Raw genomic sequence first — 15,949 nt, 5'->3', positions numbered from 1 at the left:
AAACTATGTAAATTATGTTTTCATGTTTAAAAAAATTTATTCGGCCAAAAAATGCGTCGCGCCGTTGAAGCCACCCCCGACTCAAATGGACACGCGGTCGATTTCGACCATTCCAGCCGACGGAAACGGACGTGCGCGAAGCCTCTGAAGATGCCCTAATAAGAAATCAGGGGTCAAGAAAACTCAGGACGGTTTGTGACTTTGTGTCCTGGAATATTTAAATGGATTGATCGATGAAGGTCACTTACAAGGTATCATTGTTGTACGTGAACGAAATCGCAAGTACTCCCATTATTTTTCCGTAGGAATCTGTAACTGGTAAATTAGGTACCTCTACGCGACTTCGTACATGATTTGGTGGTTGCATAGACAAGGCTGTTACACAGGTTGGTTACGATGATTGCTTCCAACAATAGTCAGCCAGTCAGGCTAACCTCCATGGTTTCTGTTCCCGGCTAGCTGTGCCCGATCGACCGAACCCCCTCGTTCCTAACCCAGCATATCGCATCGTAGCTGAGCTGTACATGGCTGAAAGGGGATACGCTGATTCAGTTTCAGAGTACGCGTCACTTTCTGCAGAGATAGAGAATACAGTTCGGAGTATCCGTTAACAGGGCTAGTGGAGAAGTGGCGCCAGCAAAACCATGCCACATATAACTGCCGAACCCGTGATTTCGAATATTTTAAATACTTCTGCGCCCGTGAAATGAAGTGATCGCCCGCCATTCCTCCCATGATTTCTTCCTATAGCCATGTGACCCCTTACACTACAAAAAGCACGTCGGGTGCAACAACCATCGATGGCTATGGCGTCGCGTCGCCCTGCAGTCTGCCTATAAATAACCCAGGCAATATGATACTCCCAGGACACCAAAACATAGTTCAAACCTCTAGCCTGGTCAGTTTACCCGTACTACTGCTCTCGAGCTTGAAGAAGCATAGTCGTGTAGTGGTGCCTCGTAGTTGAGATGGCTGCTCTGTCTGCCAAGGCCGTTATTGCACTTGTTGCATTCTCCTCCCTTCTCGTCTCCTACGCCGCCGCCGGCCGGCCGGGGAACTTCAGTGCTTCCGACTTCACCGCCGACCCCAACTGGGAGGCCGCAAGGGCCACCTGGTACGGCGCGCCAACCGGCGCCGGCCCTATGGACGACGGTACTTACACGTCTATGTAGTATGTATATATGCGGCGTTGCTATTCTCTCGGCGATCGTCTATTTGATAGTGTATTTGCCGTGGTGATGGATGTGCAGGCGGCGCGTGTGGGTTCAAGAACACCGACCAGTACCCCTTCTCCTCCATGACGTCCTGCGGCAATGAACCCATTTTCAAGGACGGCAAGGGATGCGGCTCCTGCTACCAGGTAGCTAGCGACACTTGGTGGAATGTGCAGAGGCGTTGCTGGTGGAAAATGTAGTGTTGGTGTGACATGCTTTTGACTGTTCGTTTTTGATTTATGCAGATACGATGCACCAACGACCCTGCCTGCTCCGGCAACCCGGAGACGGTGGTGATCACGGACATGAATTACTACCCGGTGGCCAAGTACCACTTCGACCTCAGCGGCACGGCGTTCGGCGCCATGGCCAAGCCCGGCCTCAACGACAAGCTCCGCCACTCCGGCATCATCGACATCCAGTTCAAGAGGTCGGTCACATGCACCACAACCACATCGATCATTCCTTGCACACGAACCTCCTACATCAGCTGGCCCTACCTGAACAGAATCATATAACCCACTACTTTTGCACAGCAAAACTTTAGCATCAACGACCGGTTTAACTGGGACCCAAATAGATTCGCGCGAAAATGCTCGAATTTTTCAGTACCGTCACTTCATTCACACACTGTCGTCGCCCAGGCAGCTGGGTTACACTAACACAACTGGATTGCTGGCTGACGCTGATTAATCATGCAGAGTGCCGTGCGAGTTCCCCGGCCTGAAGGTGACCTTCCACGTCGAGCAGGGCTCCAACGCCGTCTACTTCGCGGTGCTGGTGGAGTACGAGGACGGCGACGGCGACGTGGTGCAGGTGGACCTCATGGAGGCCAACGCCGGGAGCTGGACGCCGATGAGGGAGTCGTGGGGATCCATCTGGCGCCTCGACTCCGGCCACCGCCTCCAGGCGCCCTTCTCCATGCGCATTACCAACGAGTCCGGCAAGCAGCTCGTCGCCGACAAGATCATCCCGGCCAACTGGGCCCCCAGCGCCTCCTACCGCTCCATCGTTCAGTACAGCTGAAGCTGAACTGATCATTTGGAACAGTCGGCTAGATTTGGTATTGTACTATCGTGGTTTGTTTTGTATGCATGGAGACTGAGGATTAGGTGGGACGTCCGGTGTCGGGTGTCATGTAGGCGTCGTCGATCATGCATGTGTGTCTTTGATATGTCTGTGGACTGTGGGATATGGTGGAGAGGCACTTTTCCATGTGCATGCTCTCCCGCGCCCACTTTCATTGTAAGCATATCATCATAAATTATTACAGTTTGTGTGTACCTACCGGTTGATTTGTGTTTCTACTTCTACCTTTGTATTTTTTTTTTTGACAAATCTAACTCTTTTGGCAAAATTAATGCCTCATCTGACCGCGACGAAACTAATTCAGAATCTAACCCGAGGTTTGGTGTCAAGTAGGTTGAAGCCAAAATTGTGTACGTATAGGTGGACTTAAAGAAAAGAAAAAACACCACAGAAACGCAGTGATGCCGGTGCCAAGTGCAATGGCTCCGAACTCCCGACATTGCCCCCTTCTTACCTTCTATCATCAAAATTGCATGTCCGCGCAAGATCACAGCAATTGCACCTCTGGGATAAGACGAAGCCCCAACACCCCCCCGCCGCCTCCCTCAACCTAGCCCCAACACCCTCCTCCCCCCGCCGCCGCCACCGGGCAAAGCCCCGGTGGCGTGGTGGCGGTGGGGGGCCCCTCTCCGGCTGCGCCGTGCAGCGGCTCGGCCTGGTTTTCATCTAGGTTTTCGGGTCGTCGTGATGGTGGAGGCGGCGTCGCGTCGGAATAACAGGGCTGGAGCTCGACCCCCATCTTGGCAAGGCCACTTGTGGTAGTGCCGACGAGCTGCTGGCCAGGTATCCTCCCAGATCTGTGGATCTGGGGAGGATGGTCACCCTGGGTGCGGTCGATCTTCGACCCCGCCACGGGGTTTCTGGAGTATGTTTGGGAGTCAGAGGAGTGTTGTTGCTGTTGTCTTCCCCTTGGCCGGCCGTGGTGGCGAGGGAGAGGAAGAGGATGGCACCACCGTCCTCCTTTGTAGGGTCGTGTGTGATCTTCTGGTGGTCTGCGGCTGCAGCGTCTTGTAGCCCCCTCCGGGCGGCCTTGGTGGCGAGGGGTGGAGGCGGCTTGACGTGTCGACACCTAAACCTGCCCGATGGTGGAGCGCTCTACTGGTGGCTTTGGTCTACTGCTCGGGGATCTTCATCTGGAGGTACTGTTGGCTCTTCCCCATCTCCTGCCTGCCCGATGGTCTGAAAAAAATTATTAGCTCTCACCCTCCGGGGTGGGCTCTCCTTCGGTGTTCAAAGCCCAGTGTGGCGACGGTGACGGCGGTGATTCGATAGTGTTGGAAGATGCGCTGCCTCTGGCTCCGGTCTCTGTACTTGTTTGGTGATGAAGAGGACGATGGGATTGATTAATTGTGGTCTGGAAGTATGGTGTGAGATCATTCTTGCAAAAGTCTGGGATCTATTGTATTTTCCTTTATTTTTGGAGTCGTTTGTAATCGGTTTCGCCAATGAATTCCATCAGTTATTATCTCAAAAAAAAAACAGTTGCACCCCTGGGATCTGATCCCGACTTTCTAACCAACGTAAGAGCATCTCCACTCGTTTGGTCTCCCCACGCCGAAATCCGGGGATAATTTCGTCCGGATTGGACGAAAAAATGGCGTGGGGAGGGCCAGTTTCCCAGCCGCGATCCCAGCCGTTGATTTAATTTTGAAAAACGTAAACTTGATGAAATACGGCAAAAAACGACTGAATTTAGACTAACTTTAATGATATTTACTATATAGAGGGCGAAGTTCATACATAGATGCCGAATTCGACTATATTTCGAATTCGGCTAGGGGAATACAACTCTAAATTTTAAAACACGGCGCTCTACATGCCCAAATGGTGGTAGAACACCATGTAGTCGCCGCCGTCGCCGCCATCATCGTCGGAGCCGTCGTCGTCAAACTGCGGCGGCGCGGCCTAGCTGCTGCCCTGACCGGCGTCTCCCCACCGACCACTGGTGCGAGGTGGGGATGGCGATGGCTTGTACCAGTCGTCGTCGGAGGCGTCGTCGGAGGCTTCGAGGTCGATGACGGGGACGGCGACGCCGGATGGAGGAGTCGCAGGCCGGCAGTAGCGAGCGACGTCCTCGAGGAGCCTCGCCTGTCGCGCCGCCTCCTCCTTCTCCCACTGCTCCCTCGACCAGGCGCAGGCCTGGTCGAGTGGCATGGAGTTCTCGGTGGGGACGAGGTCCTGGAGGGACCTCGCCATGACGGCCTCGAGGATGGCGGCGTCCTCGGCGCTTTCGACCTCCTCCACCTTCACCTTCGCTGGCTTGCGCTTCCGCTCGCCGGAGGTGTCGGGTTCGCGCTTGGGGCGGCGCCGTCCTTGTGCCGTCGATGGCTCGTGGATGACGACCCCGCCGCCGCGCGCGCGGTTGCTCGGCGGGGAAGACGGCTCCTTTTTCACCGGCGCCAAGGATGGCGCCGACCTGGAGATCGACCTCGCCACCGAACCGGACGACGAGGAACTGGCAGCCATGTGCCGTGGCTGCCAGCTTCCCCTGCGGGGGCTGGCCGATGCCCTCGACAGTGGGGGCATCGTCAGAATGGGGAAGTTGCAGCCCTCGATGTGCTCGAGGACGGCCTCGAGCGTCCGGCCCGGCACGCTCCACCACCGCTTGCGTCCGGCGGCGTTGTTGTGTGGAGGCGGAGGCGGCGGGCCATCGTAGGAGGCGAGCTCCTGCTCCCACCGGCAAAGGAAGAAGAAGTTCCACGCCGTTAGGTTGTCGGGGTGGTAGCGCGGCTCGGCGCGGTCCTGGTCCGACAACGTTAGTCGGACCTCCTCGATGGCGGCTTCGAGGTAGCATCCTTGGGGCGGCGGCGGGATTGGCACGCTGCCCGCACTTAGCCGCCACCCGCCGCCGGGAGGCCTCGTGTCCGGCGGGCAGGGGTACCCCGCCTGGTGGAGGAGGTGCCCCTCCCACGCGTGGAGCGACCGGCGAGGGAAGCCGTTGTTGGCCGCGCCGTCTTCGTCGTTGTAGGCCATGGATCTCGTCGAGGTCGAGGGAAGGAAGAGGAAGATGAAGAGGAAGAGTGGTGCGACGCGTCGCGGCGAGCGGGGTATTTAGGCGAGCCATGAGCCGGCGATTTATTGCCGCGTGGATGCTACGCGTCCGCGGCGAGCTGACCGGCGGCAGCCTTTACTCCGCGCGGAAGACAATGCGAAAGCGCGGGAGAGAAATCTCGGTGTTTCGCGCGCTTTCGCTTCGTCCGGAGTCCCCGAGCGCGCCTCGGGGGACCGGGGATGGCGTGGGCTCGCCGGATGTATTTATGCCCAAATCCGGAGAAAAACGAGGAATCGGGGGTGCGACTGGGCCGAAATTCGCCGTCCGGATGAGAAAAAGGAACTCGGGGGCCAAATCGGGGAGACGAGTGGGGATGCTCTAAGGCCATGGTGCAAAGTCGACTTCCGAATCGAACGGCTAGCTTTTGGATGTTGAGAAAGGTAGCTGAATTGATTAGCATGAACTGGCCCCCCGCTGACTTAGAATGTGCTGCATACTTTTGCGCAATTTTAAATGGAAGTAAAAGTTGCAACGATTCGAGGACCAAGAGTCACAGACTGCGTAACCAAATCTCCGTAAGTTTCGTTCTGCATTGATCTGTGTCTTTTTTTTGTTGATCGACAGTACTCGATCTGTTCCGGTAGATTTGATGATCCTGGAAAGATCGGTACACCATAATTCCTGCAAACGACCGAAAGCACGCAGACGGCCGGGTACTTCATGGCTACCGATCGACTAGTGCGTCTATCCAACGCAAAGGGCGCTAAATCCTCAAGCACATGCCTTTCTCTTTCAGAAGCTCTCTCTTTCAGTACAGTAACCACTAACCAACTCTATAACCGCCAGTCTTAGCTAGCTAATGATAGTGAATGATTCATTACTTTTTACATGAGAGCCGGCCTAAAAGTTCAACTAGCTAGGTTAAAAATAAGCAAGAATAGTTGACCTAGCTAGCTAGAGTTCCCGCTGGATCGTCGCCGTAAATACTGGCGCTGATCTCTCTCAGTTGCACCGGCTGCCCCAAATCCAGGGAAATCAACAAGAGAACATGTGAGAGTGTAAGTGTGTCACACCAAAGGTTACTAACATGACACCATCCTAAAACAGTTTTCCCAAACAAACCAACGAACTAGTTCTTCTAGCTAAACGCTTCGTGGACGTAATTGCACATGGTGTACCGAAGGCCTGTGACCTCCCCAAATCCATGGAGGATGGACGGCGATATTAACCTTGATGACATTTTCAACGGTCTTTCGGTCGAAAGGACATCTTTCTCCATCAAGTACCCCGGGCTTCTTATCTAGGTTTGGTGCCTAAGGAAAGAGGACTTTCCATATTTAGAAGATACCAACTTAATTAGAATAGTAAATTCGTTACGGCGGCGGGCCGCACCGCTCTTGTCGAGTCCGTGCTTGACTCACAATCCACCTATCACTTGACTCCTTTATTTGTGCCTTCTCGCTCCATGCACAACATGAAGAAACTCTAGCGGGCTCTCTTATGAGCGGCCGCCGACAAGGCTGCCAGTGGTCAATGCTAGGTGAATTGGGAAACGGTGTGTAGACTGAAAAATCTTTGGGTCCTGGGGGTGCTCAACACTGTTTTTTCCGCAAAAGCACTTCGTTTTAGATGGCCATGTCTAGAGTGGAAAGACCCGGAGAAGATTTGAGTCGGTTCACTAGTAGAAAAAACCCCCTTTAGTACCAGTTCTAAAGGGCCTTTAGTACCGGATTTAGAACCGGTACTAAAGGCCTCCCACCTTTAGTACCGGTTCCTTACGAATCGGTATTAAAGGTGCCTCCACGTGGGCACGCAGGAGCCCGCGGGGCTGGAGATCTTTTTTTTATTTTTTTTTCACAAAAATGCTATTTCGTTTTTTTATCTATTTTTTCTAATTATTTTTCACTCCCTTTTTTTTCACAATTTCTAATATTTCCGTTAGTCTCTAACTACACTTAATCTCTAGTCAAATTGCTTACCCGTGGTCAAACTTCCCGGTCGGTCACCCATCCTCACACTACTCCCGCACTAGCACGCTTAACTTCCGAGTTCCATCCCGTTTCACTTCCAAGTGTTTCGCGCGCATGTATGTGATAGTAGTATCATATCAATTCTATTAACATGTTGGTCGATGTCACACTTCTTTATTATTTAAATTCTAAATAATTTTTTTAATAAACAAAATTAATGATGTAATAATAATGTTGAATAATTAAGTAAAATTAACTTTTTAAATTTGTATTATTTTTAATTATTTTTTAAATTTTTAAATTTTTTTGCCAAACCTAAAACCTCAAAATTTGAAAATATTATAATTTGCTAAAAGTAATAGTAATATTCTGGGATTCAAATTTTTTATAATTTTTATTTTTAAATTTTAAAAAATTAAAAAATATATAAAATTCTAAATTTCTGGAAAAAAAACTAAAAACTTCCGGCTTTCATATTTTCATTTGGAATTTTAAGAATCTAAAAATTGGCTAACCGGGTAAACCCTTCGTTAATTTTCCCTAATAGTAGGTTTCGTAACATACAAGAATCTGAAAACATTTTATTTTTTGAATTTTCCATCATTTTCTTTTCTATTTTACAGTGTTAAAAAAGGCGATCCACGGGGGGGGGGGGGGGTGGAGGTGCGTGGGGGAGCAGCACGAACCGGTACTAAAGGGTTAGCGTCAGCCGAAAAACCTTTAGTACCGGTTCGTGTCACGAACCGGTACTAAAGGTCCTTTGGAACCGGTACTAAAGGTGTGGACATTGCAACCGGTACTAATGCACCCTTTAGTACCGTTTCGTAAGCAAACCGGTACTAAAGACTTAGACGGAAGGCCCTTTTTCTACTAGTGGTTTGGGCAACCCTTGCAATGAGACAGATATGTACCTCTTCTGTGTCGCCACCACCATTACCTTGAGGAATGGAGAAAAGGCGCCCTTTTGGAAGGCGTCGTAGCTTAACAAGGCTAAGTCAATTCATATTGCACCTCCCATCTTCACATCTCCACAAGGAAGCACTGGAAAGTCAAAAAAGCTTGCACAATAATGGTTGGATCTCCAAGATCAACATGACCACGGACTTCACTATCGAGCATATCCGCCAATACATTTCCCTATGGTCCAAGCATAGGGACGTTACACTTCAAGAGGGTGCGTCGGACGAGATCATTTGGAACCTCACCGATAAAGGCCAATATTCCTATAAATCCGCGTATAAGGCCCAATTTTTTGGAACTACATTGTCTCCCGTTAGCTCTTTGGTTTGGAGGATTTAGGCCCTTCCTAAAATCATGTTCTTTGCTTGCGATGCGAAATAGGAGTTGAACGAATGACCGATTTGAGAAGGCAGGTTGGTTGAATTGCGGAAACTGCACTCTTTGCAATAGTGTGATGGAGTCAGTGGGCCACTTTTTGTCAATTGCAGGTACACAATAGGCTTTGGGATCTCATCAAGAATTGTCTTGGCTTCTATCTTCTTGACTTCCATGCTCGGCCAACCCAATCTATACACACATGGTGGGATAATATGACGGAAGGATTTGGCCTCTGTCACTCTTCTAGTTTCTCCTTCCTCGACTCCCTCCGATGCTGGTGAAACCTGGCGGCGCCCCGCATGTGCTCCTCCATCCTTGACCATCTCCTGCCAGTGGTTTGGCGAGGTGCTACCAGGGGTAGGTTGGTGTTGCTACCGGCGGTGCATGGCGGTGCTGCCATAGTGCACACTACTGACAAGGTGGCAAACCAGTGTTCCAAACCGAGGCGGAAGGAGTTTTGCTGACAAGGTGGTACTCCTCAGCTTGGTTCGGAGTTTTGGTGCCTTAGGCTTGCGGTGTTGCTACTTGCGGAGGCCGGTTTTTCTATCTTAGGTCTCCAACATTGCTATCAGGGGAGGGCGAATTTTTGATATCGGCGGAGGCCTACTTTGTTACCTGCTGACGTGGGAGTTGAATTGCAACAGCCCCAGAAAGTAGCTTCCTTGTGACGGTAAAGCACTCGTCCGTTGGGAACCCCAAGAGGAAGGTATGATGTTGTACAGCATTAAGTTTTCCCTCAGTAAGAAACCAAGGTTTATCGAACCAGTAGGAGTCAAGAAGCACGTTGAAGGTTGATGGTGACGGAGTGTAGTGCGGCGCAACACCAGGGATTCCGGCGCCAACGTGGAACCTGCACAACACAACCAAAGCACTTTGTCCCAACGAAACAGTGAGGTTGTCAATCTCACCGGCTTGCTGTAACAAAGGATTAGATGTATAGTGTGGATGATGATTGTTTGCAGAAAACAGTAGAACAAGTATTGCAGTAGATTGTATTCGATGTAAAAGAATGGACCGGGATCCACAGTTCACTAGAGGTGTCTCTCCCATAAGATAAATAGCATGTTGGGTGAACAAATTACAGTTGGGCAATTGACAAATAGAGAGGGCATGACAATGCACATACATGACATGATGAATATTGTGAGATTCAATTGGGCATTACGACAAAGTACATAGACCGCTATCCAGCATGCATCTATGCCTAAAAAGTCCACTTTCAGGTTATCATCCGAACCCCTTCTGGTATTAAGTTGCAAGCAACAGACAATTGCATTAAGTATGGTGCGTAATGTAATCAATAACTATATCCTCGAACATAGCATCAATGTTTTATCCCTAGTGGCAACAGCACATCCACAACCTTAGAACTTTCTGTCACTGTCCCAGCTTTAATGGAGGCATGAACCCACTATCGAGCATAAATACTCCCTCTTGGAGTTACTAGCAAAAACTTGGCCAGAGCCTCTACTAACAACGGAGAGCATGCAAGATCATAAACAACACATAGGTAATAGATTGATAATCAACATAACATAGTATTCTCTATTCATCGGATCCCAACAAACGCACATGTAGCTTTACAGATAGATGATCTTGATCATGATAGGCAGCTCACAAGATCAGGCAATGATAGCACAATGGGGAGAAGACGACCATCTAGCTACTGCTATGGACCCATAGTCCAGGGGTGAACTACTCACTCATCAATCCGGAGGCGACCATGGCGGTGTAGAGTCCTCCGGGAGATGATTCCCCTCTCCGGCAGGGTGCCGGAGGCGATCTCCTGAATCCCCCGAGATGGGATTGGCAGCGGCGGTGTCTCAGTAAGGTTTTCCGTATCGTGGCTCTCGGTACTGGGGGTTTCGCGACGGAGGCTTTAAGTAGGCGGAAGGGCAGGTAAAGGGGCGTCACGAGGGGCCCACACCACAGGCCGGCGCGGCCAGGGCCTGGGCCGCGCCGCCCTGGTGTGTCGCCACCTCGTGGCCCCACTTCGTCTTCCCTTCGGTCTTCTGGAAGCTTCGTGTGAAAATAGGACCCTGGGCTTTGATTTCGTCCAATTCCGAGAATATTTCCTTACTAGGATTTCTGAAACCAAAAACAGCAGAAAACACCAACTGGCTCTTCGGCATCTCGTTAATAGGTTAGTGCCGGAAAATGCATAATAATGACATATAATGTGTATAAAACATATGAGTATCATCATAAAAGTAGCCTGGAACATAAGAAATTATAGATACGTTTGAGACGTATCAAGCATCCCCAAGCTTAGTTCCTACTCGTCCCGAGTAGGTAAATGATAACAAAGATAATTTCTTAAGTGACAATGCTACCAACATAATCTTGATCAATACTATTGTAAGCACATGTAATGAATGCAGCAATTTGAAACAATGGTAAATGACATGAGTAAACAATTGAATCATAAAGCAAAGACTTTTCATGAATAGTACTTAAAGACAAGCATCAATAAGTCTTGCATAAGAGTTAACTCATAAAGCAATAATTCAAAGTAAAGGTATTGAAGCAACACAAAGGAAGATAAATTTTCAGCGGTTGCTTTCAACTTGTAACATGTATATCTCATGGATATTGTCAATGTAAAGTAATATAACAAGTGCAATATGCAAGTATGTAGGAATCAATGCACAGTTCACACAAGTGTTTGCTTCTTGAGGTGGAGAGAGATAGGTGAACTGACTCAACATAAAAGTAAAAGAAAGGCCCATCGCAGAGGGAAGCGTTGATTGCTATATTTGTGCTAGAGCTTTGGTTTTGAAAACAAGAAACAATTTTGTCAACGGTAGTAATAAAGCATATGAGTTATGTAAATTATATCTTACAAGTTGCAAGCCTCATGCATAGTATACTAATAGTGCCCGCACCTTGTCCTAATTAGCTTGGACTACCGGGATCATCGCAATACACATGTTTTAACCAAGTGTCACAAAGGGGTACCTCCATGCCGCCTGTACAAAGGTCTAAGGAGAAAGCTCGCATTTTGGATTTCTCGCTTTTGATTATTCTCAACTTAGACATCCATACTGGGACAACATAGACAACAGATAATGGACTCCTCTTTAATGCATAAGCATGTAGCAACAATTAGTGTTCTCATATGAGATTGAGGATATATGTCCAAAACTGAAACTTCCACCATGATTCATGGCTTTAGTTAGCGGCCCAATATTCTTCTCTAACAATATGCATGCTCTAACCATTAAAGTGGTAGATCTCCCTTACTTCAGACAAGACGGACATGCATAGCAACTCACATGATATTCAACAAAGAATAGTTGATGGCGTCCCCAGAAACATGGTTATCGCACAACAAGCAACTTAATAAGAGATAAAGTGCATAAGTACATATTCAATACCACAATAGTTTTTAAGCTATTTGTCCCATGAGCTATATATTGTAAAGGTAAAGAATGGAAATTTTAAAGGTAGCACTCAAGCAATTTACTTTGGAATGGCGGAGAAATACCATGTGGTAGGTAGGTATGGTGGACACAAATGGCATAGTGGTTGGCTCAAGGATTTTGGATGCATGAGAAGTATTCCCTCTCGATACAAGATTTAGGCTAGCAAGGTTATTTGAAACAAACACAAGGATGAACCGGTGCAGCAAAACTCACATAAAAGACATATTGTAAACATTATAAGACTTTTACACCGTCTTCCTTGTTGTTCAAACTCAATACTAGAAATTATCTAGACCTTAGAGAGACCAAACATGCAAATCAGATTTTAGCATTCTCTATGTATTTCTTCATTAATAGGTGCAAAGTATATGATGCAAGAGCTTAAACATGAGCACAACAATTGCCAAGTATTGCATTATCCAAGACATTTTACCAATTACTACATGTAGCATTTTCCGATTCCAACCATATAACAATTAACGAAGCAGTTTCAACCTTCGCCATGAAAATTAAAAGCTAAGAACACATGTGTTCATATGAACCAGCGGAGCGTATCTCTCTCCCACACAAGCATTTATTCAAACAAAAACAAAAAAAAACAGACGCTCCAAGTAAAGTACATATGATGTGACCGAATAAAAATATAGTTTCAAGAGAAGGAACCTGATAATTTGTCGATGAAGAAGGGGATGCCTTGGGCATCCCCAAGCTTAGACACTTGAGTCTTCTTGAAATATGCAGGGATGAACCACCGGGGCATCCCCAAGCTTAGAGCTTTCACTCTCCTTGATCATATTGTATCATCTCCCTCTCTTGACCCTTGAAAACTTCCTCCACACCAAACTCGAAACAAACTCATTAGAGGGTTAGTGCATAATCAAAAACTCACATGTTCAGAGGTGACACAATCATTCTTAACACTTCTGGACATTGCCCAAAGCTACTGGAAGTTAATGGAACAAAGAAATCCATCCAACATAGCAAAAGAAGCAATGCGAAATAAAAGGCAGAATCTATCAAAACAGAACAGTCCGTAAAGACGAATTTTATTGAGGCACCAGACTTGCTCAAATGAAAATGCTCAAATTGAATGAAAGTTGCGTACATATCTGAGGATCACTCACGTAAATTGGCATAATTTTCTGAGTTACTTACAGAGAATTTTGCCCAGATTCGTGACAGCAAAGAAATCTGTTTCTGCGCAGTAATCCAAATCTAGTATGAACCTTACTATCAACGACTTTACTTGGCACAACAAAACACAAAACTAAGATAAGGAGAGGTTGCTACAGTAGTAAAAAACTTCCAAGTCTCAAATATAAAACAAAATTGCTGTTGTAAAAACATGGGTTGTCTCCCATAAGCGCTTTTCTTTAACGCCTTTCAGCTAGGCGCAGAAAGTGTGTATCAAGTATTATCGAAAGATGGAGCATCTACAGCGGGGTGTGGAGTTTTCTCAACCATGCAAAGTATTTTGGATACATAGGTTTCAGCGGCTCCCTTTTCATTAGTCTTGGGCTTGCTACTCTCATCAAACAAATTTTCAGGAACAAGCCAAGCATAATTATCATCTAGAGCTTCATGCATCGCTAGGAGCTTACATGGTATTGGTGCTTTAATCTCCCCACCATCATTAACATTATTAGTGTACTTAATTCTATCCATATCCATCTTTTCAAGTGTTCTTTTAAAATCGGTGATCATACCAAGCCTATCATGCTTACTAAAAACTTTTCTAGCTTCTTTGGCTACATCCTCAAATTCTCGCACTAGGACTTTTAAAACAAAATCTCTCTTCTCTCCCCTCTCCATATCAGAAAGTGTAAGAAACATGTGTTGTATCATGGGGTTGAGACTAATAAATCTAGCTTCCATCATGCGTACCAAACAAACAGAGGTATCTTCATAGGTAGGGACAGCTTTTGCAAGGGGTATATCTTTAAGATCTTCATGCATACTAACATGGGTGAAAAATTCTTCTATATTACCTCTTCCAATTATAGACCCTTGTCCTACCGGTATATCTTTTTCAGTAAAATTAAAAGGAAACATGATGAAATAAGTAAAGTAAATGCAAGTAACTAATTTTTTGTGTGTTTTTGATATAGCAAACAAGATAGTAAATAAAGTAAAACTAGCAACTAATTTTTTGTGTTTTATTTTAGTGCAGCAAACAAAATAGTAAATAAAATAAAGCAAGACAAAAACAAAGTAAAGAGATTGCGATGTGGAGACTCCCCTTGCAGCGTGTCTTGATCTCCCCGGCAACGGCGCCAGAAAAAGAGCTGCTGACGTGGGAGTTGAATTGCAACAGCCCCAGAGAGTAGCTTCCTTGTGACGGTAAAGCACTCGTCCGTTGGGAACCCCAAGAGGAAGGTATGATGTTGTACAGCAGCAAGTTTTCCCTCAGTGAGAAACCAAGGTTTATCGAACCAGTAGGAGTCAAGAAGCACGTTGAAGGTTGATGGTGACGAAGTGTAGTGCGGCGCAACACCAGGGATTCCGGCGCCAACGTGGAACCTGCACAACACAACCAAAGCACTTTGTCCCAACGAAACAGTGAGGTTGTCAATCTCACCGGCTTGCTGTAACAAAGGATTAGATGTATAGTGTGGATGATGATTGTTTGCAGAAAACAGTAGAACAAGTATTGGCAAGAGATTGTATTCGATGTAAAAGAATGGACCGGGGTCCACAGTTCACTAGAGGTGTCTCTCCCATAAGATAAATAGCATGTTGGGTGAACAAATTACAGTTGGGCAATTGACAAATAGAGAGGGCATGACAATGCACATACATGACATGATGAATATTGTGAGATTCAATTGGGCATTACGACAAAGTACATAGACCGCTATCCAGCATGCATCTATGCCTAAAAAGTCCACTTTCAGGTTATCATCCGAACCCCTTCCGGTATTAAGTTGCAAGCAACAGACAATTGTATTAAGTATGGTGCGTAATGTAATCAATAACTATATCCTCGAACATAGCATCAATGTTTTATCCCTAGTGGCAACAGCACATCCACAACCTTAGAACTTTCTCACATCGTCCTGCATTTAATGGAGGCATGAACCCACTATCGAGCATAAATACTCCCTCTTGGAGTTACTAGCAAAAACTTGGCCAGAGCCTCTACTAACAACGGAGAGCATGCAAGATCATAAACAACACATAGGTAATAGATTGATAATCAACATAACATAGTATTCTCTATTCATCGGATCCCAACAAACGCACATGTAGCTTTACAGATAGATGATCTTGATCATGATAGGCAGCTCACAAGATCAGGAAATGATAGCACAATGGGGAGAAGACGACCATCTAGATACTGCTATGGACCCATAGTCCAGGGGTGAACTACTCACTCATCAATCCGGAGGCGACCATGGCGGTGTAGAGTCCTCCGGGAGATGATTCCCCTCTCCGGCAGGGTGCCGGAGGCGATCTCCTGAATCCCCCGAGATGGGATTGGCGGCGGCGGCGTCTCAGTAAGGTTTTCCGTATCGTGGCTCTCGGTACTGGGGGTTTCGCGACGGAGGCTTTAAGTAGGCGGAAGGGCAGGTAAAGGGGCGTCACGAGGGGCCCACACCACAGGCCGGCGCGGCCAGGGCCTGGGCCGCGCCGCCCTTGTGTGTCGCCACCTCGTGGCCCCACTTCGTCTTCCCTTCGGTCTTCTGGAAGCTTCGTGTGAAAATAGGACCCTGGGCTTTGATTTCGTCAAATTCCGAGAATATTTCCTTACTAGGATTTCTGAAACCAAAAACAGCAGAAAACAGCAACTGGCTCTTCGGCATCTCGTTAATAGGTTAGTGCCGGAAAATGCATAATAATGACATATAATGTGTATAAAACATGTGAGTATCATCACAAAAGTAGCATGGAACATAAGAAATTATAGATACGTTTGAGACG

General features: G+C 47.3%; 1 protein-coding gene across 1 annotated transcript; it reads left to right on the top strand.

The window, feature by feature from the left end:
• The first annotated feature begins 857 nt into the window (after window positions 1-857).
• LOC127309122 (expansin-B3) lies at window positions 858-2,501 on the top strand. Its single transcript, XM_051340101.2, has 4 exons — window positions 858-1,152; window positions 1,251-1,360; window positions 1,460-1,644; window positions 1,916-2,501. The coding sequence occupies exons 1-4, from the start codon at window positions 969-971 to the stop codon at window positions 2,238-2,240; spliced, it is 804 nt and encodes a 267-aa protein (XP_051196061.1). The 5' UTR covers window positions 858-968; the 3' UTR covers window positions 2,241-2,501.
• The last annotated feature ends 13,448 nt before the right edge of the window (window positions 2,502-15,949 follow it).

Source organism: Lolium perenne, chromosome 1 (genome assembly GCF_019359855.2).
Source record: "Lolium perenne isolate Kyuss_39 chromosome 1, Kyuss_2.0, whole genome shotgun sequence".
In the NCBI taxonomy this organism is placed as follows: Eukaryota; Viridiplantae; Streptophyta; class Magnoliopsida; order Poales; family Poaceae; genus Lolium; species Lolium perenne.
This window is presented reverse-complemented; position numbering and strand designations above follow the sequence as displayed.

Excerpts from the sequence above, each read along its gene's own strand:
- LOC127309122 (XM_051340101.2), top strand. The coding sequence starts at position 969 with ATGGCTGCTCTGTCTGCCAAGGCCGTTATTGCACTTGTTGCATTCTCC. Across the intron at positions 1,361-1,459 it reads GATGCGGCTCCTGCTACCAG|ATACGATGCACCAACGACCC; the intron begins GTAGCTAGCGAC and ends TGATTTATGCAG. Across the intron at positions 1,645-1,915 it reads ATCGACATCCAGTTCAAGAG|AGTGCCGTGCGAGTTCCCCG; the intron begins GTCGGTCACATG and ends TTAATCATGCAG.